This window comes from Schistocerca serialis, chromosome 3 (assembly GCF_023864345.2).
Source record: "Schistocerca serialis cubense isolate TAMUIC-IGC-003099 chromosome 3, iqSchSeri2.2, whole genome shotgun sequence".
In the NCBI taxonomy this organism is placed as follows: Eukaryota; Metazoa; Arthropoda; class Insecta; order Orthoptera; family Acrididae; genus Schistocerca; species Schistocerca serialis.
In genome coordinates, this window is record NC_064640.1 from 321,086,017 (window position 1) to 321,109,228 (window position 23,212).

Here is a 23,212-nt window from a genome sequence, read left to right on the forward strand (position 1 = left end):
CACAAATTCTGTTTCTCGTACTTCATCTTTGTAGTATGTCTGCAGTTCACGCACTACTTGGTTTTCGTAACTCTTATCGCTACTGCACAGAACGTTTCTTGCAAAAACGGATGCAAAAGAAATGAAAACTGGTAATCGTGCTTAGCTTTTGGGCTACAAAGATGCTGCTTTTGGAGAAGTAGCATTCTCTTTGCAAAACAACAATCGTGACTTCTACATGTTCGTTCTCTTCTTCATTTATTCATATGCACAATTAGACTGTTGACTGGATATGTAATTTATCGATTACGGCACCTGGTCGTAGCGCACCTGGATCTAAGGGAAGTGGTCGTTTCTTGTAAGGATGTCTACTAAAAGTACCCCTACTTTCTCGGTCATTAAAAGTAAACTTTTTTGTAGGAGATACACAAGAAAGCAGATATACATGGTTTAGTTACATTTTAGTGAGAAATGAAGTCCATCAATTCCCCAGCGCTGCGTGGAAGCAAACATAAGCGGACCAGAACAACTCTAGACTTTTACGCAGCATAAGCGCAATGGAACGAGATGATCATAGTACGAGGAGACATCAAAAAGTAAGTTACGCTTGTCGCCCCACCCTACGACCATTATACAGCAAGAGTGATGCATTGTCAGAAGAGAGACATATTCTGGGTTCTGTTGCGATACGGGTAACAGATTCATCACAGTGTGGGAGTGAAGTAGCGCGATAACTGGAAACTTACTTCTAAGTTGAAGTACGTGGGATACTATGATTACTGTAAGCTAAACATGTAAATTGGCTACAGATTCACCGTGAAGTCCTGGCGGTACGTGGACCAAATGTCCGCCTCCGTAGCTGAGTGGTCAACGAGGCTGTCTCCCATGTGGAGGACTCAGGTTCGACTCTCGGTACTGCCAGGGACTTTCCCTTGGTGAGAGGACTGGAACAGTGCACTTAACCTCGTGATGGCAGTCGAGGAGCTACTTGGCCAAGTAGTTGCGGCTCCCGGTCACAAAAACTGGCAACGGTCGGCAGAGCGGTGTGCTGACCCCACGCCCCATCCAGTGGGGCAGTTGGCAGAGGAGGACACGGCGGTCGGTCGGTGCGATGGGCCCGCCAGGGCCTGTGGACGTAGTTTACGTTTTACATGGACCAAATGTAATTTGGCCTCCGGCCGTAGTGAAATGGTGCCAACAATTTGACCAGGATCGCACAGGAGTGGGGATACTGATTGGGAAGGAAGGCCATCGAAGGCCATCGACATCAACGACAGACAGCAATACCCAGGCAATCGGGGAACTAATTCGCAGCACTCGAAGATTTTGCGACATTAGGATGTTCACACGGTTATTTTCAAATGGCTGCGTGACCAATGAGAAAAAAAAAATGGTTCAAATGGCTCTGAACACTATGGGACTCAACTGCTGAGGTCATCAGTCCCCTAGAACTTAGAACTACTTAATCCTAACTAACCTAAGGACATCACACACATCCATGCCCGAGGCAGGAATCGAACCTGCGAGCGTAGCGGTCGCGCGGTTCCAGACTGTAGCGCCTAGAACCGCTCGGCCACTCCGGCCGGCGACCAAGGAGAGGGTTTCTATCTTCGAAGAATTAAACGATTGGTAAAACTTTCCAACAGTTGTTTACGTAGACTTGGTGGCAATGTTGAAAAATAGTGTCTTGTATCTGTGACACTTGATGTGTAGTGCATCATTCAATAAAAGTTACTTGGCGTGCCATAATAATTTGTAACTTACGTTTTGAAATCCTCTTGTAAGTATGTAAGAGGAGTGAGGGTGTAATCAAAATTCTACTCTGTATTCAACCTGGAAGAAATCACTTTACTTGTCGGTTACTGGAAAGCGCTGGAAACAGAATTTCAGGCAGAAGAGTGTAATCATCATAGAGTAAAGCTTGGTCTTCCAGCGCACAGTCATAGAGATAAGCCGGGGAATGTACAGATTATGTTACTGAATAAATACAAGTTGACAGATGGCCAAACCTGAGATGGACAACTAGTAAAATCTGAAGCTTTACATGACAGTGTATTATCTGAGTAACCAACACTGAGTGCTTTCTCGTTCACCCCTATTTATACTCTTCTTTGTATTTAGAGAGAAGTCTTCCTTTATTTGTTAAGCTAATGAAAGAAGAGGAAGGTTCTTGACATATGGCAGTTCAAAAAATCCTCTCTCCAGATGGACTATATGACTCCGTCTAGCGGTATTATGTTAGTGGCCAGCAACAATTCGCATAGGCAAATATACGGGGGAAAGCTTGTAAGAGTGTTGTGGGGTAGGTTGTGCTGAGAAATACGTCGCGACGTTTCCGAGTAAATTACCACGGAGGTTAGTCGTTACTCGCGCAGATTCGAGTTGCCTGTCTGATATAATTAGTGTCAGTTGCTCTCTTAGTGTAGATGATAGCGCACGAGATTGCCCAGCCTTTGGCTCGGGTTCGATCCTTACTATCGTCCTATGCCCAGTTTTTATATCGCTCTCTTGTTCGGTTTTAGAAAACCAAACGAAGAACACCTTTGGCAACACCGTCACTAGCGGTCCGCTTGAACATTCGCGCGTAACGGCCTGATTGGCTAACTTCAATGCTAATTAATTCGGAATGGGGGCAACGTACCGAATTTTTGATTCAAATGGCTCTGAGCACTATGGGACTTAACTGCTGAGGTCATCAGTCCCCTAGAACTTAGAACTACTTAAACCTAGCTAACCTAAGGACATCACACAAATCCATGCCCGAGGCAGGATTCGAACCTGCAACGGTAGCGGTCGCGCGGTTCCAGACTGTAGCGCCTAGAACCGCTCGACCACTTCGGCCGCCCCGAATTTTTTTCTTAACAATTATTTCTCAGCACAACCTAGCCTGCAACACCCATACAAGCTTTCCAGACTGTTTCTGACAACCGTGTAGATTGTTTTTGAAGTGTTATGTTCTCTGTTGTGCATGACAGATGCGTTAATATTTAGAGTTTAGTTGCACCATCACAGCATCGTGTTTGCTCAGATATTGCATTATAAACCCGAAGGACCTAAGTTTGGTCCCCATTCGGTCATGGAATTGTTTTCTGGCAGTTGAGATGCCTTTTCTCTCTTATGATGTTTTGTGTGTGTAGAAAAGAAGCAACATCGTTGCTTTGTTTATGCACTGAATTATAACTGGTTGGCTGAATCGTTTCTCAGACTGGAGGCAACGATGAACTTAACACTTTCAATAGGACCACGTCCAATGAAGCATTGCGCTGCTAAAGTTAATATTCTGGTTGATCTCTGATTTTCATAGATACCAGAGTAATTGTGTAGAGACGGGGAAAAAAGAGCTTGAGACATTCTCGTCGACATTGTAGCGTGTTACAGCAAGCCTAGATTTGCTTCTGGAAGAAGTCGATTGGTATTACGACACGTACAAAATATGAGATCATTTTATTATTATTTTAAATATAAATATGAACTAAAAATATAAGATACCTAGCTTGGAAACAATCCCTGTCCACAGAAATGACGATACGTATGTGTTACTGTCGCTGAACACTGACTGTTATTATTGACGCAATACAGAACGATGGTCTCATCTCTCTGTACAATTAACTATAAACTTTGATATTTAGTTCTGACAAATAGTTCTGTTCGGTCGCAGCCGGATCTGACGAGCTAAGGCGATGCTGTCATCGTAGGCGATGATTAACGAGTGGGGTGAGCGGCGCTGCAATCTGGTGTAAGTAATCTTCCGGCAATGGCGGCGTATGGAAACTCTTGAGGGCGTGTATACGCCGTCTCTCATTCGTTGCTGCGTCAGGCAGTGACTGTCCTTACTTGTGTTTCCGTCGTGAGGTACCAACTTTGACATGGGACCTTGCTCTTCGGACGACACCACGAACAAACGTATGACATTTATTCGCAATTGCAGAATCTTTGTGATATTTGGCCGAGCGGTTCTAGGCGCTACAGCCTGGAACCGTGCGACCGGTACGGTCGCAGGTTCGAATCCTGCCTCGGGTATGGATGTGTGTGATGTCCTTAGGTTAGTTAGGTTTAAGTAGTTCTAAGTTCTAGGGGACTGATGGCCTCAGAAGTTGAGTCCCATAGTGCTCAGAGCCATTTTTTTGTGATATTAGCTGCATTAGGTATGGGGTTGTAGATGGTATGACATGTGGATGTTATGGTCTACATCTACATCTACATCTACATCCATACTCCGCAAGCCACCTGACGGTGTGTGGCGGACGGTACCCCGAGTACCTCTATCGGTTCTCCCTTCTATTCCAGTCTCGTATTGTTCGTGGAAAGAAGGATTGTCGGTATACTTCTGTGTGGGCTCTAATCTCTCTGATTTTATCCTCATGGTCTCTTCGCGAGATATACGTAGGAGGGAGCAATATACTGCTTGACTCCTCGGTGAAGGTAAGTTCTCGAAACTTCAACAAAAGCCCGTACCGAGCTACTGAGCGTCTCTCCTGCAGAGTCTTCCACTGGAGTTTATCTATCATCTCCGTAACGCTTTCGCGATTACTAAATGATCCTGTAATGAAGCGCGCTGCTCTCCGTTGGCTCTTCTCTATCCCTTCTATTAACCCTATCTGGTACGGATCCCACACTGCTGAGCAGTATTCAACCAGTGGGCGAACAAGCGTACTGTAACCCACTTCCTTTGTTTTCGGATTGCGTCCTGCAAACACGCTCGGATAGCCGAAATGCCTGTCCGCTTGCTTAGCTGGGTGGTAACGTGCTTGCCTCCCGTGCAGTGGACCCGGGTTCGATTCCCCGCCGGGTTGGAGATTTTCTCCGCTCGTGGACGTAGTGTTATGCTCCTGATCTTTGGGCGTCGAGTGAAATAAGACTTGCACTTTGTGACCGAACTTCCCCGGATGGGGCCTCCCGGCCAGTGATACCACACGATCATTTCCACTTTTTTTTATTTTATTTCTTTTTTTTAAGCCAGCGCAGTAGCTCAGCGTGTTCGGTCAGAGGGTTAGCTGCCCTCTGTAATAAAAAAAAAACTGGGTTAATGGATGAACGATGAACTTGAACAAGCGTTGTGGGCCGTCCGTCGCGAACAAATAGAACGAACAATAACGAACAAAATGAGATCAACAACAAAAAAAAAAAAAAGGGTTAACCCGACCGCTCGCGAAAAGCGAGAAATTGGGGTTCGATTCCCGGTTCGGCACATACTTTTATGTCACCAGTAGGCAATATCTTCATACCTAATGCAGCTAATGACAAAAAGATTCCGCAGTTGCGAACAAATTTCATAAATTGAGTACAGCTGCAAGTTCGTCACCAATGTCTGTTACTTCAGACAGTTTTAAAATTAAGTATTACAAACTGGTGTACAGAGAACAAATCTGTAGTTCTTTGTGCTTTGCGTTAAGTGTCGAGTTCTATATTCCGTGGCATAATTTAGCGCCTTGTCGCGCTCCACTCAGTCTCACCCACGATTCAGCTACACTATAAAAGCATTTGTGGATCCACAAACTACGTAAATAACAAAAATGTGAGCTACATCCTTTTCGATTACCGATTACAACATTACTGTTTAACCGTTTTGGGAACTCCTGCCTTGACTTTAGAAATGTTGGCTGCTAAAGCAGCGTGTCAGTATGTGTGAAGGCTCGTCGCGGGATTTTCTGGGAACATGACTGGTGGCGAACGCGGGTTGTTGACTGAGGCTGGCGGTTCAAGGTTCTCATCCCGCGCCGTAACGGTCGACCGCGTCCCCCGTCGCCGCAAGCCGCGCCGCGCAAGGTACGCGCCTGCCAACGCCTGCCCGCTCTCCCATAACCTCGCCGCACTCTGCAAATACTCTCTCTCTACACAATGTCTCCCGGCCCTACTCAAAATTTATTTCATTTATGAGAACTTGAAACCCCGCAAGTGTTTATAAGTACAGCGATGAGAGAAACACTGCAACTAATGAAAATTTCGTCGTATGAACGATTCATTTCCGTTAAGTGCCTCTACATATGACGGCATGCATTTCTTAAGAGTATAGCATACAATTTCTCATACAGTGAAACCGACTGAGACAGTGCATTGGCTACCGCTCTGCACTCGCATTCGAGGAAAGTACTGCCTGAAATTCCACAAAAGACATTACTTTCATTATTTCCCTAAATGACTTTAGTCCAGTACCAGTATGATTCATTTTAAAATGACGCTCCCGGTTTCTTCCCCATCCTTGTCCAGTCGGAGCTGATGTTGCGCCAAATCAAATCCAGGCTGGCCAACACTCTGGCCTTTGTCGTTAATCCGCCTGGCGGATTCGATCCTGAACCGGTGCGCCGCTCCAAACACGAAAGCGCGCGCCTATCCTGGTTGGTCAGCCACAGAGTCGATTGATTTCAGTTAAACCTGAATTAGCGTAACGAAACATCTAACGCCAAAAGAACGTCGCTCACTAATACGCTACGACAAATGGTTCTTCAGCAAAGCGATTACTCTTGTTCCATTTGTGTTAAAGCAGTGCACCTGTGAGGCGGTGGTGTACGCATCCCATACTGAAGACGCCGTTTTACGTGCTGTAACTATTTACTTGCTGTCATCCTACAGCACTGAGCTGGCCAGTGATTGGCTGCACTATGGTCCATATATCTGCTGTTATAAATGGGCAGCGCTCCCTGCCATCAACACGGTTCTGATTCAGTTTCTGACCAGTGTATGTGATAATCCATGACACTGCGTCGGGAACCGAAACTGTAGCGAATTCTGAAATGTTATCTTCTGGACTTTTCAACGTCAGATGTTTCAGTATTGAATATTCACTCGCCTGACAACTGCATTTATATTTCTGCATGTAAATGATTGTTTTTGATCATTGTATGAACTTAAACGTGTTTTAAAACGATCTCTTGACCCTCTTTTACTTCCTCTTCTGTTTTTAGTCTGACCTAGTATCAGCATGACCGTCCTTGTTTTAAAAAGGAAGATAGTATCCTAGTAAAATGAAGCCACACGTGTATGGGAGGCTCAGGCTTCCAGTTCTCACTGGCTGCCCTGACTTAGGCTTTCCGCAGTTCCATTTACTCTTATCTACGCGAATGTCAGGAGGTTCCTTCAGCTTTGCCATGTTCGTCATTTGGATCAGGCATTAGTAGCTTAGAGAAGAAATAGCACCGTTGTCCACCTCCCTCACCCCAGTCTCCCTACCCCTTTGCCTAAACTGAGGTGGTCCACCTTGGCTAGCCTCCTAACCGTCAACTTGACCCGAAGCCTCTAGCGAAGTGAAAAAGAAATACTAACTCCGCTTTAAGATGATAGCGTGACAGAGAGAAACCTTCAGGAAGGAGCAGAGGGTTTATTTAAACGTCCCTTTAGTGCACCGACAATGTATCAGTGTTTCCTATCTAAGACAGCAGAATGTTAAAAATGTGTTACACAATCAGAAAAAATGCGCTTTTAAGATTTACTATCAGCAGTAAAACAGAACATAAAATCAATTTAAAAAAGAATTGTACTGTAACATCACTAATAAGGTTATAATAAAAAGCGTTACCCTTATTTTGAGGCGGTAAAAACGTCTGCCTCAGTGACAAACATCTGATCATATTATGTGGCTGACGACAAATTAACGAGCTACTTTGAAAAGGTAGTAAATGCAGTCAGCGTGTTAGAATTCTCGGGGCCATATATATTGTCTGTGCTGAATAACGAAGTAGAACTTGTTTCGATTCCTACCCATATCTGCAACTAGGAAGCGAGAAAGGTGTAAATCCTGATCTCGACTCCCTGTGATAAAAGGTACGAGCCATTGCCATTCCCGACGCAAAGTGCGTCATTTAATGGGGCAGTAAATTTAGATGTTGGGTAATTCGATAAAATTCTTTCTCGCGTACAATCCATCTATATAAAATAAAGCCGAAAAAAGTCTCCGGGAAAATGAGAAATCGAAGAATTATCGTATTCTCGGATTCATTTTGAAAATAGTAACATTTGGGATTCCATCTTGCTTGCAGTGTTTATTTCCTTAACTTCCGTCCACGACCTTCATGTCCACTACTTCCTGTTTCTTCCTTAGTGTTGCAGTAAGTAATGCTACTTTTTGGTGTATGTAGTGAAATTAGTCGTCAACAAAAGTGGTGTCTTCTTGTCTTCCAGAGGTTGCCGGTTTAGTAGCCAATAGGTACTATGAAAATTTTACACTATGTGGTTCCAGGTGACCTGTCCATACACGTACCGAAACCAAGATCTTGAACTTCGTCTATCAGTTTTACCATTTTTTTTATTATTATTTGGCAAAAGAAATTGCAGCGAAAGAAAGAAGAGTGGTAGTTCGTTTTCAGAATAATTTTCCTTTAAGGCCTTCGTTTCTGTGCCTTAGGTGTTTAGAGGACTACTTTTCTTGTTCGGAAGAGTGTTTTACAGGTGTAACTTCAGCTTTCAGAATGGTCTCAACTCAAGTCAACCGTCATTTTCGGTCACTGCTGCTGGAGCACGGAAACTGATAGAAGAAGACTGACGCGCACATGCGTGCTTGTGTGTGTGTGTGTGTGTGTGTGTATTGGTTTGTTTGTTTGTCACATCACCAAACAGAGGATTTCTTGGGCCTGGACCTTGAACGCTGAAGCCAGTCGCCGACCTAGATAACGAAGTGGTTAACATAATGTAAGTATTGCTCATCAGTGTGGGATCCGTACCAGATCGGGTTGACGGAGGAGATAGAGAAGATCCAAAGAAGAGCGGCGCGTTTCGTCACAGGGTTATTTGGTAACCGTGATAGCGTTACGGAGATGTTTAACAAACTCAAGTGGCAGACTCTGCAAGAGAGGCGCTCTGCATCGCGGTGTAGCTTGCTCGCCAGGTTTCGAGAGGGTGCGTTTCTAGATGAGATATCGAATATATTGCTTCCCCCTACTTATACCTCCCGAGGAGATCACGAATGTAAAATTAGAGAGATTAGAGCGCGCACGGAGGCTTTCAGACAGTCGTTCTTCCCGCGAACCATACGCGACTGGAACAGGAAAGGGAGGTAATGACAGTGGCACGTAAAGTGCCCTCCGCCACACACCGTTGGGTGGCTTGCGGAGTATAAATGTAGATGAATGAAGATGAATGGCTGATATTGCTGTATTGCTTGGATCAAATCCCCGTTTGACTATTCACATGTAAGTTTTCGTCCTCTGTCTACACAAATGTTTGGTCTCTTTCTGTTAAACTCTAGACCTCCTTCCTTCTTTCCCTCCTTCCTTTGTTGAAACGTAGGCACACTTTGTCTCGTGGTGCGAGAAAGTGCTCAGAAAGTTTCATGATGGCATGTAGCGCTATTTGAATAGCTTTTTTACAAGCGACAGTATGACAATCAGGTCGCGAAACAAAAAGCGGGTGTATGACAAGAAATATCTACCTATAAAAGTACGAAAATCCCAATCTTTCAGAAAGAGAATACTAGTGATGTTCTTCAGTTTCATGAAACAATCGTTTAAAGTGATAAGCGAGTAAATGTCTGTCTCGAAACGAAGAGACGCTTAAGCCAACCCATTCAGCACCGAAGCATGGAGGTTGGCTCTACGAGAATCATTGCGGGTGCACTGAAGCACATCAGTCAAAAATTGTACTAATTATTGCGTTTCAGAAAATTTTGAAGGTTTTGAGCACACTCTCCCCGTTCCTTATAGCCTTCCTCTTCAGCTCATCTCATTTTTCTTGTTTCTGTAAATGGTGAAGCTTCTCAAAGAAAAGCAATTTTCTGCGAACGTAGAGCTGTTGAAGATGGGAAATGAATTAGTTAAGGTGCCATAACACGAAGAAATGCAAGAAGTGTAGCGAACAGTATTTTGAAAATTTAAAGTGACTGGGCTTACTGCAAAATGTTCGTAATACCTTTCGCATTTTTCTCAAATGGCACACCTTCGTTCATATAATCAGCTATAATTTCGAGGAATTTATCAGTCCTGTCTGCCGGGAATCCTTTTTTTTTTTAGTTCATCAGCATTTCTAAATATTATATAGTTGCTTGTATAAGGAATCTGCAATCGTCTATCATCGGATCAGATAAATCATTTGTGTCAGAGTAATCTGAAAAACAGATGAAACTGCTATGCGACTGCTCTACTAGCTCCGTACAGGGCTGTCGGCGAGCTATAAGTCACAGCAAAGATTCTCTCAGCAGATAAACATGACACCGAGTTCAAAGATATGAAAGACTCGGGAAAGACGTAGGTTCCCCGTCGGCCTTGCCACTCCTACTATCTGCAAATGGAGCGTGTCGGGAGTGGCATTTGTACTTTTATCAGTTGATAGTTGGGGAGCGTAGGTAATTATTAGCCAGTGTGCATCAGTTATCTAATTTTTAAAAACAACAGAGTCTGGAGCATGAAAATAAGTAAAATGAAGTGAATATTTGCCCCCTAATCTAATGCAGCAATTTATCATTTTGACAGGTAAAAGAGATCTTTGGAATAGTTGTTTAACATGCACACCCGGTTACGTGACGTAACGCGTCGCAAGTGGATCGTTGTTAACGTAAGACTTCCGCTCGGCAACAACTGCGTTGGAAATCCAATATGGCCATCTTGTTTAAAGTTCACTCAACGTTCTAAAAACCATCCAAGAAGCATCTTTACTTATTCATAACCGTGAGAAATCTTTCTGCGCCTAAGAAGTAGAATCTCTATTTCTTAAATTTTTTGTTCTATTACTCATTAGCGATTCAACATCACGGCATGGAGTACTTCACGATTTCATCAAGATCCAGAAGGAACTTTCGCGTGGCCTTATTGAACGAAATATTTAGCTGACCGCAGAGAATCTGATCATTACATTCGTAATTCTTTTACTATCCGCACAATGTAACTTGGCACTTTTGTGGGGCATGTTGGGAGCGTCTGGTCCGAAGTCATCTGACTTCAACTGATTCCTCTACTTCCAGAAAAGTGGCAAGTTACATCATGAAAGCCTTGATATCAGGGCGTGCTGAAAAGTAATGGCCCCTAATTTTTTATTCTGTTCTCAATATATGTTCAGGTATTACATGCTACGCACATTACTCAGTCGACATTCTCGCCTCGCTGACGCAAGTTGCAGCTCTCTGCCGTTAGAAGACTCCGCATCGTAGCGTGTCACATGGGGGTGTGTAACGTAACTCCGGCAGTGTGTGAGAAACCGAGTGCTGTAATCGACTTTCGAATTCTAAGATTTTGTCCACACATGGGGCACCTTCTTCTTTAGCATAACAATGCCAGATCACGCAGAAGCGCTGTGACATCTGCAACAATCTGACGCCTTGTGTTCACTGTCATCGATCATCCTCCATACAGTCCAGACTTGGTCCCATCCGATTTTCATGTTTCCAAAACTTAAAGAACACGTTCGAGGACTTCACTTTGATAGTTATGAAGCGGTGCAAGCAGATGTAAAGTTGTGACTCTGACAACGAAGTCAAACCTTTTACAGCGACATTATCAATAAACTGATCTCTCGTTGGGAGAAATGTGTTCGTCGTCAGGGTAACTATTGAGAAATAAATGTGTAGACATATGTAAACATTATGCTAATAACAAACTGTAAATCTGTTTCATGTGTCTGTTCGAACATGGTAATTTCCAAAACTACTGGATGATTTTTGTGGGGTTTTCACAGGTAACTTGAGCGTAGCTTGGATCAACATATAAGCTTTATTTCATCAAAATCGAATGACGGAAAAATACATATAGCGATTTAAAGTTTTATCCACAATCGTCATGTCTCTGTTTGTCTGTTTGGACACGCAAATCTCCAAAACTTGTTTGACGACTTTCCATCAGGCTTTCACATGAAACTTCTCATGAAATTCCAATCACCAACTTTCTCCTCCGAATACGAAAATATTTTGTTGACACCGACATCCATAGGGAGAAACGATCACCATGATGAAATAACGGAAATCAGAGCTCGTATGGAAAGATTCAGATGTTCGTTCTTCCCGCGCGCTGTACGAGAGTGGAATAATAGAGAATTGTGAAGGTCGTTCGATGAACCCTCTGCCAGGCACTTTAATGTGATTTGCAGAGTATCCATGTAGATGTAGCTTGGGGCAACACACACGCTTTATTTCGTAATAATCCGATTCGGGAAAAAAGATATCGTGCTTTAATGATTTATTGCGACATAAGGAATCACATTTCCTCTTTGAAAAAGCTATTTACTCTTTGACGTTTGAACTGTATCGTATTTGAGAAAATGCTTTTATTGAATGATTTGTTCCATGTAATACGATTCAACATAATGAATACAATGCTTATACAATCCTCAACATGTTTAATCCATACGCCGGCCGGTGTGGCCGAGCGGTTCTAGGCGATACAGTCTGGAACCGTGCAACCGCTACGGTCGCAGGTTCGAATCCTGCCTCGGGCATGGATGTGTGTGATGTCCTTAGGTTAGTTAGGTTTAAGTAGTTCTAAGTTCTAGGGGACTGGTGACCTCATAAGTTAAGTCCCATAGTGCTCAGGGCCATTTGAACCATTTAATCCATAATTACAAACTAATATTATTAAATGCCAAAGTAATTCTCTGTGTAACGTTTTCACGACTAAACTGCTGAAATCGCGATTAAATTTTATATGGCGATAGCCTGAACTCTTGAGAAAGAACGTAGACTAATTTAGGAAATAAAAGGAGGAAAATAATTTAAAAAAATATCGACCCCTAAGAGAGTGAAGTAGGGGATAGAACATCTTTCTTTACACCAGTGAACATAAACTTTGTTTACAAAATTATTAAATCTTGTACATAATGTCCACCCTGTGTGGTGTACAGTTACTTCAGGAGCATGATGCATAGATGCACGCTCCTGCCAACGTCTCTACGCACGCAATACTCGGCAGCGCTGCTGCACAGGCTGCCTCGTCGTGCATTGGTGCACTGGTGCAACGGGACGGGGGGACAGGCAGGCATGTAAGGGCACCTGGCACTATTGGATCACTACTCATCATAGCAAAACCCCCGATATGTGAGCGCAGCCGCAGGTGACAGCTAGGAAAGAATAAAGATATAGAATGTTAATAAAGCTTGTTTTATTTAAAAAGCGTTTTCACATAAAAAATTCGGAGGACTACTTCTTAGCATGCCCTTGTAAGGAAAAAAATCTATATGTCCCCAACCATGGCGTAGCTTTCGTTACTGCTCTGTTCTCTGACATCATCGTAGTTCTCATTCTGAATGAGAATCTCGGCAATATTCCCTTAATTTACTTTCCCATCAGCGATGCGTGCTTTTGTTTCCTCCTGTGAACGTGTAGTCGTTGCATGTACTCCCTTTCTTTTTTCTTATATCTGTAGGTGGAACGTTAAGCACCAACAAAATAATGGAAAAGAATAGAGCATGCATTCGAATTTTGTAGCATGGTCACATCGAGATGACAACCACTGTTCATAAAGCCTGTCCCGAAGTTCTTTCGATCGTGCCAGATTCAAGAATTCTCTCTGTCCTGGGAGAACCGTGGCTGTAGGGACACTGCGAGAATTGAGACGGTGTTGTGCCAACAAAATCCGATCTTCGCTGTACTGGTTCATGTTGGGCAATAACGTAGAATAAGTGTCACCATGATCTGTGGAATAATTTCGGATACTGCGGCTTTGTAAGGCATATTTATCGTGTCTGTTCCGTTAAGTAGATAAACTGGAATCCTGTGCTGTCATGAAATTATTCTTCTTTGACGCTTTTATTGTCGACAGAAACCAATTCAACGTTGGTGATGGTTTATGAGGCATCTGCTCCTTCATTTTCGTCAATGAACGTATAGGCGGTTGAATTCGTAAGTGATCGCATTTACATGGAAGACGGTACTATTGAATGAAGCCCAGAAACTGTAACTACAGATGAAAACACCGAGAAAGTGTGCATAGCGCTACCGGAAGATCGGAGATTAAAGCTGCATGAGGCAGTTGATCCGTTGATTACATATCTGGACGTAAGGTTGCAAACCGATACGAGATGGAACGAGCACGTAAAGTCGGTAGTGCAGCGGGCGAATGGTCGACTTCGGTTTATTGTGAGAATTCTAGGAACGTGTAGCTTACCTACAAAGGATATAGCGCAAAGAACAGTAGTACGACCCATTCTTGAGTACGGCTCTAGATTTGCGTTCCCCAACAGATCGGATTAAAGCAATTCATTGAAGCAAAGAGGCGTGCTGCTAGATTTGTTACCGATGGTTTCTATCAACACGTGATTATTTCGTAAACTGAAATTGGAATCTCTGGAGGGAAGATGACATTCTTTTTGCGAAACACTATTGAGAAAATTTAAAGAACCGGCATTTGCGGCTGACGACTGCAAAACGATTCTGCTACTGCCAACGTACGTTTCGCATAATGACCACGAAGACAAGATAAGGAAATTTGGGCTCGTTTTCCCCTCGCTCCATTTGTGGAGTGGAACAGGAAAGGGACTGGCTAGTACTGGTTAGGGTAGCCTCGATCATTCATCGTATTTTGGCTTCCGGCGTATGTACGAGTATGTAGATGTAGATGTAAAGGTCCGTTGGAAATCAGAAAACTGAAGGATGTAAGGTACGAATTGTGGGATATTCTCGCCATTCGCCAGATTTGGCAACATCTGACGTCTACGTGTTTCGTACTTAATGAAGCGTATGGCTGGTGGCTGGACAGCTGAGGGTCCGACGAAGAGTCTAGAGCTGATGAATATATTGAACATCTAAAAACGCCCTTCAGGAATACGCCAACTGGAAAAAAACTTTGGGCTACAGACTAGTTCGAAAAAAATGCATTTTTACCCAAAAAATTGTATTTTACAGTCAGGTTTAGAATTTTTTCCTTGCCCTCATGCAGCGTACAGTTTTAATTATTAAGAAGACTCAGAACGTTCGCTGAACATTTCTTCGTATGTTAAAATGAACAGCTGGTTTCCCAGTATCAGACAGGTTTTCTTTTATTACTCTGTTTTATTGAAATAACTCATTTTTAAATCTGAACTCATTTGTTCACGGGATGTAATGAACGCTTTCATGGCAGCCTAAGGTTCCACAGAAAGCAATCTAGAAATATTGAATACTGAGCTGAAGAAGTTCTCGTGTTTATAGATATGTTTCAGTTCTCGATGGACAGGAGAATAATTGTCTTTAGTTTGTATCGCAGTAAATTATGAATATTTGCAGTAAACGCTTGACCAAGGTTCTTCTTTGTTGCAGGTATGGGGCTTCGAACGACAATAGCACGAATAGAAACCAAAAGACAGGAATCTTGTGTTGGTAAGTAACTTCAAAATATTGTACTGTAAATACATGAAAGTGTGTGTACCACAAGTAATACATGCTCTTAAAGTGAAAAACGGTGCACATTCGTAAACACCGTCCTGATTTTAACGTACTCGACAAACACCCTTACTGTTCATGTTTCTGTTTGAGCTCCGCCTGTGAAACATCTTTTTTTTTTTTTGTTCACGTTAAACAGTACGCCATTTATACAACTATTGATATCTAACTTGTCAAAACTAATAAGTAGAGAGAATAAGAAAGAAGTTAACACGGAATAAGTAACCACTGAGTTCAAACGTTTAATTATTGCTATTCTGGTCGGCACTATTTTAAAATGGTGTGGGCGTCCAAGCCGTAGTTTTAACACTAGGATATGAGAACTTATTTCCATCATCGTAGATTTAGCAGCAAAATGTCCAAACATTTATTGACTTTTAGAAGGAATGCTAACAATTACTGAACTTCACTTAGAAATAAAACCCGTTTCAGTAATTATTTGTCTATCGAAATACAGTATTAAACTAAAAATCTAAAAATGTTTTAATGAAATTAAAAAGAAATTTAAAGTACTTTTGTTTAAAGCTGCATGACGTATTTCATGGCATGTCCTTAAGTTTAACCAGGCGTCTGCTTTTCAGAATACTTTAATGAAAATATTTGTCGGTTTATTCATTGCACAGTGTGTTGTAAGAAACAATTATTGGTACAACTGCACTGTAATATTAATGAAACAACAAAATTAGATTTTCTCCTACATTTGACCAGATTATAGACATAACTTTAATAAAATAAGAACATATTATTTTCGAGGGAAGATTTAATTTCGTGTACTACACAGAAGAGCATTTTCTGTTTAGTGAGAAATTTTCAGGTACATACATATAGCTATATCTGATCAGTAAGCTCTTGGAAACTTTCCAGTCATGTTACCTAATCGTAAGTGCAGATATTGGCAGGTCTCTGTTGTCAGTCATATTAAAAACAGCGACTTTTATTAGTTTTTGTACAAAATGGGGGCACAGCTTAAAATGACGATCAGAAAACGTTGTGAGGGAGAATAGTTCAGCATTAGTACAAGCCTGTAGAATTTTTTTAGCAAGATCTACTGTAGGAAAGAAAGCTCAAGTACATTTCTCAAAAGCATGGTTGGAAGCTGCAGAGTAATATGATCCATTTTGATACTAGGTAACAGGAAACATGCAAGTTTCAGGTTTCAGTCGCAGCAGACTCCACATCCTTGTTCTCGCAGAAAGCAACATTCCACGCTTCGACTAGGTAGGCGGCTGAGAGACCCTTTGGCGGCCTCTTTGTGGGAAAGATGCCCATCAGTTCTGCCAACGTAACTGCTGCGCTCCCAGCAGCTGCAGAACGCTCGTCTCTGGCGGTCGTTGCTTAGGTTGTGGTGTGAACGGTGTTTTACAGTACGCCACTACATCACCTTGACCATGGAAATCAAATTAAACGCAGGAGGTCGCGTCGCGAAGTATTTTAAGAGGTGAATTCATCAGTGGGCGATTACCTTCTGCCTGTGAGGCGGATTTGTTGCGCAAAGACGTCGCACAGGTGATAAACTACGAGTACAGAAAAGTTTAGCACAAAAAAAAAAAAAAATCTGGCGCATAAAATGAACTCGTTATGGTAGCCTGCTAAGTTCTACATCTCTTAAGCAATAGACAGCTGATCCGTACCTTGTTAAAGACCTACATCTTGACCTACAGACAAAATGTTGGCAGTTTATTTGTAACTGCACAACTTTCTGGTCGCGAGAAACGACAAATTTTGTTGCGCGCTTAGCGAGACTGTGCTGTGCAAGAGAACGAGTGAGAGAGAAGAGTTGCCGGTAACCTTGCACATGGAAAGTCGGCTCCTCGCTCGTGAACTAGGCATTATTCCCTTCACGCTGCGAGATCAAGGTCTCTTTCGATCATCCACACGTGGAACGGTGCACAGCCTAAGCACCTGTAGCTGCCACTTCACTCAGACCAGTTGCTACTTACATCCTATACATTTTAAAATCTGTTTAATAGTGGTAACGTAATTATTTTGAAACGCGCTTTTATAAACACATAAAAGGGAAAAATGTCCACTACCGAAACAAGTAGATATCAACAGCAGAAACGGATAGCAAATACTTACTTAAAAGAATACTGACAAAACCCAAAGCTTGTCGACATTTTGTGCTGTAAAAAAAGTGATTATCGCACTGACAGTGGAATTCCCAGTGGCAAATGGTCCCTGCTACCTGTACCAAAAGGGTCCGAAAGATGCATTTTCAGGTAATTACATTAGTTTAGCCCTACCCTCCTTTAGAGGGAGGATCGCATTAATTTTAACAACAGTTCTAATATTAGGCTCAAGTACTGGCTTAATGTTTATTTATGACAGCCGATGGTAACAATATCTAGAAACTATTCCTTTCTGGGCTAATACAACAAAAAGCAGGAAGATTGAATTTTAACATCCCATCACTAACACAACACTCCACAAACAACTGTATTTCGAAGACCAGTAAGATATTAAATGAAAATTACTGTTTATTTCAGTTTAAAAAATAGCTTTCTGTGAGCAAAGATTACCACCAGTATACGGTTACCAGTAATGAAATTCGTCTTTACTTATTATATACTGTAACAAGATTTTATACTTGTTTCTGGCCATTTCTAGAAACTCAGGCAAGTTTGCAATAATTTTCTTCACATACCATCTAAGTAAATTCGATTATAAAAAATGTTGCATATGGATTTTGTGGTAGCAAAATATCATCATGACTTAGCCACCACCATGTTATAATAGTTTTTGGTTGGTTTGAACATTCTGGTGTTCTCATAGCATTAATGAATCTGGAAGGTTACATTATGAATTTTGTTTTCAAAGTTATGACTTTGTAGTATGTACCACTTTTCTATTTTAAACATGATTTTGACATAATATTAACTACCTGATGTATGCTGAGAAGTGCATAAAACTGAATTTTCTTAAAGGTGTTCACTCACAACTGTATTAAGTGTATGATGAACCACTACTTATTAAGCATGGTAAAATTCACTAATTAATTCCAATAAATTCATCTTTAGCTTATTACGAAGGCTATATGTGTTATACATATTAAATTAATTCACTGTATATATTTCTTGGCTCCAAAATATGCAGTTGTTTCTTCTCCTCCCCTCCACACTTCCTTTAGCACTGGATGCCAATGATGAGTCATTTTGTTATGAGGGGAAAGAAGAATGGAAACTGAGTGTTTATACTAAATTCCATTTAGCCAAGAACTTCATAATTTTCCTTGAGCCTTTGGCTTGCTATTCCTTAATTGGTAAAATGGTCAGAAAATATCAACATGAACAAAGTCTTAGCCCTTATATTGTCAGATACATATTATTATTTGTTTGTTATGTGTACTCATAGAATAAAAAAGAAGAATATAAATTTTCACATTCCTTTCATTCACAGATCATTTGTACTTCAAATTGAAATGAATGAAAATTGCTCATTTGTCTGGACATTCCATAAAACAGAAAAGCCCATAACTTCAAAACTATTGATGCTAGACAGCTGAAAAACTGATTTCTTAGTAAAAGTCAGGTTTTAATCTTATATTAATGTGTAACACCGTAATTCTGTAACATTTGCTTGATTTTACGAAAATCCAAAAACAGATTTTGGAAAATCTGAAAACACCCATTTTGAATTTTTTGAAAAAATGTTTTTTCACATGTATGTTTACAAATAATGGCTTAAAATTCAAACTGAAGAGAGAATGAATTCTTAAGATACAAAATTATTAATATTTTATCATATGAAAAACTAAGATATTGTAGTAACAAACTGTGGAGTAAGTCCTTTCTGCCAAAACCAAACTGAGGAAGTAGCTCACAAGGAATTACATTACATATTTATTAATAATATAGTAAAATATAATAAAATATTTCAATAATAAGAATTATTTCAAATAGAAACAATGGCCTAAGAATGATTTTAACTAACATAATTTGCATTTTTGTGAGAGGAGCTTTAAATGAGGTTTTCTGACACAGAGGATAAAAATAAATCAAATTAAAAGCTGCACAAGGCCAACACTTGAACTGTGATACTTGGTGTTGCACTTACATGACAAGTTAAATGAAAAAATGAATTGAAAAAAAGGAGTGTTAATTACGATATCTCATTTAAGGTCAATCTATAAACTCCTCCAGTAGGCATCCTAGACTCAACCTTTGTTACAATGCAATTAAATAGCACATCTAAGTTTTTAGGGTTTTGATAAGAAAAACAAAAATAATGCAGTACATACCTTCAGACAAACAACATTAACTTTCAATTTCTTAGAGTGATTGGTCTTTTCAAAAATTGTAATCAATCTGCCACCAACTTTAAGAACTGATATTATTGGTTAAGAGACCTGTAACTAATCCAGCTTCAGTTATGCTCAAATCTTGCGAGGAATTATGCTGTTTAGGAATGGTTTGCTGCTTGCTTAATTTACTATTCAAGGAGTGCAGGTTAACTGCAGTGTGAAATTCACACACTGGTATGAGAAAGTGTGTATGAGTTCCTTGGATGATTTTTAAATGGCTGAATTGGGACAGTAACAATATTTCATTGCATACATATTCTTCTGTTATACGTAATGCATAATGGGTACCTGGAATGGTTTCTTGAGTAAACTTGTGCTTGGATCTCATGATTTTATTTTCAAATGTCTTTTTTAAACTTGCTTTAGCAGCAAGTCTTTTGAAATTGTCTCTCATGTCTATTACAAAATCTTTCAACATGTGGTGTGGCAAAAAGTGCCATTCTGCATCAACATTTTTACCATTCTTCTGAAGATATATGTCAAGATATTTTTCACCACTTTCATCAGAACATTAAAACATCTTTCATATACTCCCATGCTAAGCAACTTCTCCTTTGATGCTGAGCACAAGACTGAGTGAATAACATTTCAATATCACTGTATTGCATTGTAAGCTGTCAGAAATGGATATATTTCTCATGTCTGAACTCAGTATTAGCCTCATTATACTACACAACAAAACGATGCAGTGTGGCTTGGCTGGTGAACCAGTTGCAGGACTGTATTTTATCTTGAAGGAGAAATGAAGAATTTTCAACAATATCACAGGCTATAACAACCTGTACTCCCTGCAAGTTATTTGGTATAACCAGAAAACTGATTTGCTTCACTTTGTACACCAAACCTGAAGTAGAATCTGAGGTCACAGATCTTCAAAGCAGCTTCACTGATGACTAATTTCGTGTCTTCAGTAAGTACCTAACAAATTAACTCACACCTGGTAAGAGTATTTATCATATATGATACACGCAGTCATATCTGCAAACACTAGAATGAACAAAATATCGTCTAGCATTATGACAAAAGCTACAATTAAATTCTATATGTAATAATTCTTGACCATTCCTTGAATCATGAACTGCATGGAAAATTAATGTGGTTACGTAAAATATTTCAAAATTTATTTTCCTATCAACCCATCCTTCCACCATCTTCATATTTTATCAGAAACAAATGGATATATTAAGAAACTCATCAGAGAACACATCAGAGAAATCGGCGACATCAAGGTCCAAAAATAACCAAAATTGTTTGATTTAATATTATATGGACTGACCCACAGATCAGTAGACTTTGCCGTAGTTGTGTTATTTTTCTGGCAGCTGCATACTTGCTAAGGCAAACAATACTGCAATAAAGTAGGACTGAAACACAAATTGTAGCACTATTCACTATTATTGAACATATTAGTCAATAGGATATTTTGAATCACATGAGGCATTTAACCATTCATTAACAGTTGGAGTAACTTTTGTTAAATAGCTTCACAGGTCTTCAATAGAAACAAGCATTAATGCCATATATCTCAAGGCACCCTTCATGAGGGAGGTGAAGTTTACTTCCTCTGTGCTTCCCCTCAATCAACAGCAATCTTTGTGTGAAGCAGACATTCATTACTCCACTACCCATTCCTTCCTTCTATGAGAGATCAAACATAACTGTACAGTATTGTTACTGAAGCATTTTTTCAGTATCCAGAGTATGTAACAACATATTCATTATATCATAGTAAAAATTGTTCAGGATTCAAACACGTTGTGCACTTGTAAGTCTGCTTCAACAGGATTAGAGAATCATTCAAATAATGACTAGTATACTTTAAAATTTATTCCAATGAACAACATGCATTTCAAAAAATCTGCTGGAAACTCATGCAGTTAAATATGGGCAATCTAAAAGCCTGCCATGTTTAACATTTTTTAATTAAAAATGGTAGATATTTGATTGAAAACTCCCCTGCAATTCAGCTTGCAGCAGTTTGCTAAGAGTAGATGAAAATGTATGCATAGCCACCATTTGACAAATTTTGATATTTATATCACCAATACCTGGTCATTTCAGTCTGCTTCTTTTCAGTTTTTTAAACAATAAAAAGGTATTTCCCATTTTTACATGGGTGCCAATAGGTTGTTGTTGTCTTTAAGCAATGAACGAGTAACATGCTTAGTGAAATCTGGAACTACAGTAACAAAAACTGCTTTTATTTATTGCCAAAACTGAGCAGATCCATCAAAGCACATTATTATTCTCTGACATTTATATTTAAGAGCAACGTGAAAACATGTCTTATTGTAAGTAATTCAGAACAATTATTTGATAACTGTATTGCACTGCCCAGCCATTGACTAAGTTGCACGATGATATTATCGGAAACCCAGTGATGGTAGTGGGAATCATTTCTGTAATCTATAACAGAAATCTTACATAGAAACATGGAATTACTATATTAAAAATGTATATCTAATGTATATGTTACAGTGGACATAGAAGGTTTCTAGAGTTTAAAATTTTCGAGCTTTGAGATGGGCATATGTTAATGATACAAAACTTCATGAACATCTACTTAATAACACGTTAGTTCATCTTTGGTAGAACACCAGTGAACCTGTGTGGTATCGATTTCACAAGGTTTTGGTGCATTTCTGGAGGTAAGTGGCACCATGTATCTATGCATAAGTCATGCACTTCTGGTAAACTATAGCCCAGGATTTGTGAGCATGGAGTTGGTACTCAATAGTGTCCCAATTGTGTCCATCGTGTCCAGATCAGGAGAATTTGGTAACCAAGACATCACTGTGAGTTCACTATTATGCTCCTTAAACTACTGTAACATGCTTTTGGCCTTGTGATGCAAACAATTATTCTTCTGGAAAATACCATCACTATCAGGGAAGAGATCAAGCATGAAGACATGCAGGTGGTCCAGAATAAGGTTTATGCAGTCACAGATATCATGGTGTCTTGGATTACTACCTCGGTTGTCATGGAAGCACTGGTGAATGCCTCCCATAGCAAAATACTGCCACCACCATCCTGAGTCCATGATGAGGTGCATGTTTCAAGCATACATTCTCCTGGATGATGGCATATCTGGTTGCAGTCATTGGCATAGTGTAAAACATACAAGATTTTTCTGACCAGGCATGTTTCCATCGATCTGTGGTCCAATCTTGATCATCCCTTGCCCACTGCAGTCATAATTGATGATGTCATTCGGTCAACATGTGAATATGTAGGGACCATCTGCTGAGGAGTCCATGTTCAAAAGTGTGCACTAAACACTGAACTCTTAAGTTATTGTACCTCCAACAGCGCTGTACTTTGTCATCAGACTTGCCACAAATTACTGCTTTTCTTGCCTTATAGAGAGGGCAGACCTCCTACCTCCACACTCTAATGTGTGGTGTGGATGTCGAACATCTGGTCATTGCCTGTCCATGGTTTCATTATTTTTCAACCACTTTTCATAGGTGTTCATGGCAGTATTATGCAAACATCTGACCAGCTTCGCCATTTCCAGGTGCCACACCACAATAAATTGGCCTTTGTTGAAGTCACATATGTTAGTGGAATTTCTCATTTATGGGCCATACCATCACTGGAATGATTCCCCATTCGCCTTTGCTTCAGTTATATACTGTCCTTACCTTGTCATTTGCCCACAA

General features: G+C 40.5%; 1 protein-coding gene across 2 annotated transcripts in view; it reads left to right on the forward strand.

The window, feature by feature from the left end:
• Positions 1 to 23,212, forward strand: part of LOC126470129 (uncharacterized) — a 58,814-nt gene that overhangs the window by 21,944 nt on the left and 13,658 nt on the right. For both annotated transcript variants that reach the window (XR_007586134.1, XM_050097743.1), the window contains exon 2: positions 15,125 to 15,184. Coding sequence is in view for 1 of the 2 variants with exons in the window: in XM_050097743.1 (XP_049953700.1) it covers positions 15,125 to 15,184 (60 nt within the window). In the remaining variant the exon portion in view is untranslated. The remainder of the gene's footprint in view (positions 1 to 15,124; positions 15,185 to 23,212) is intronic.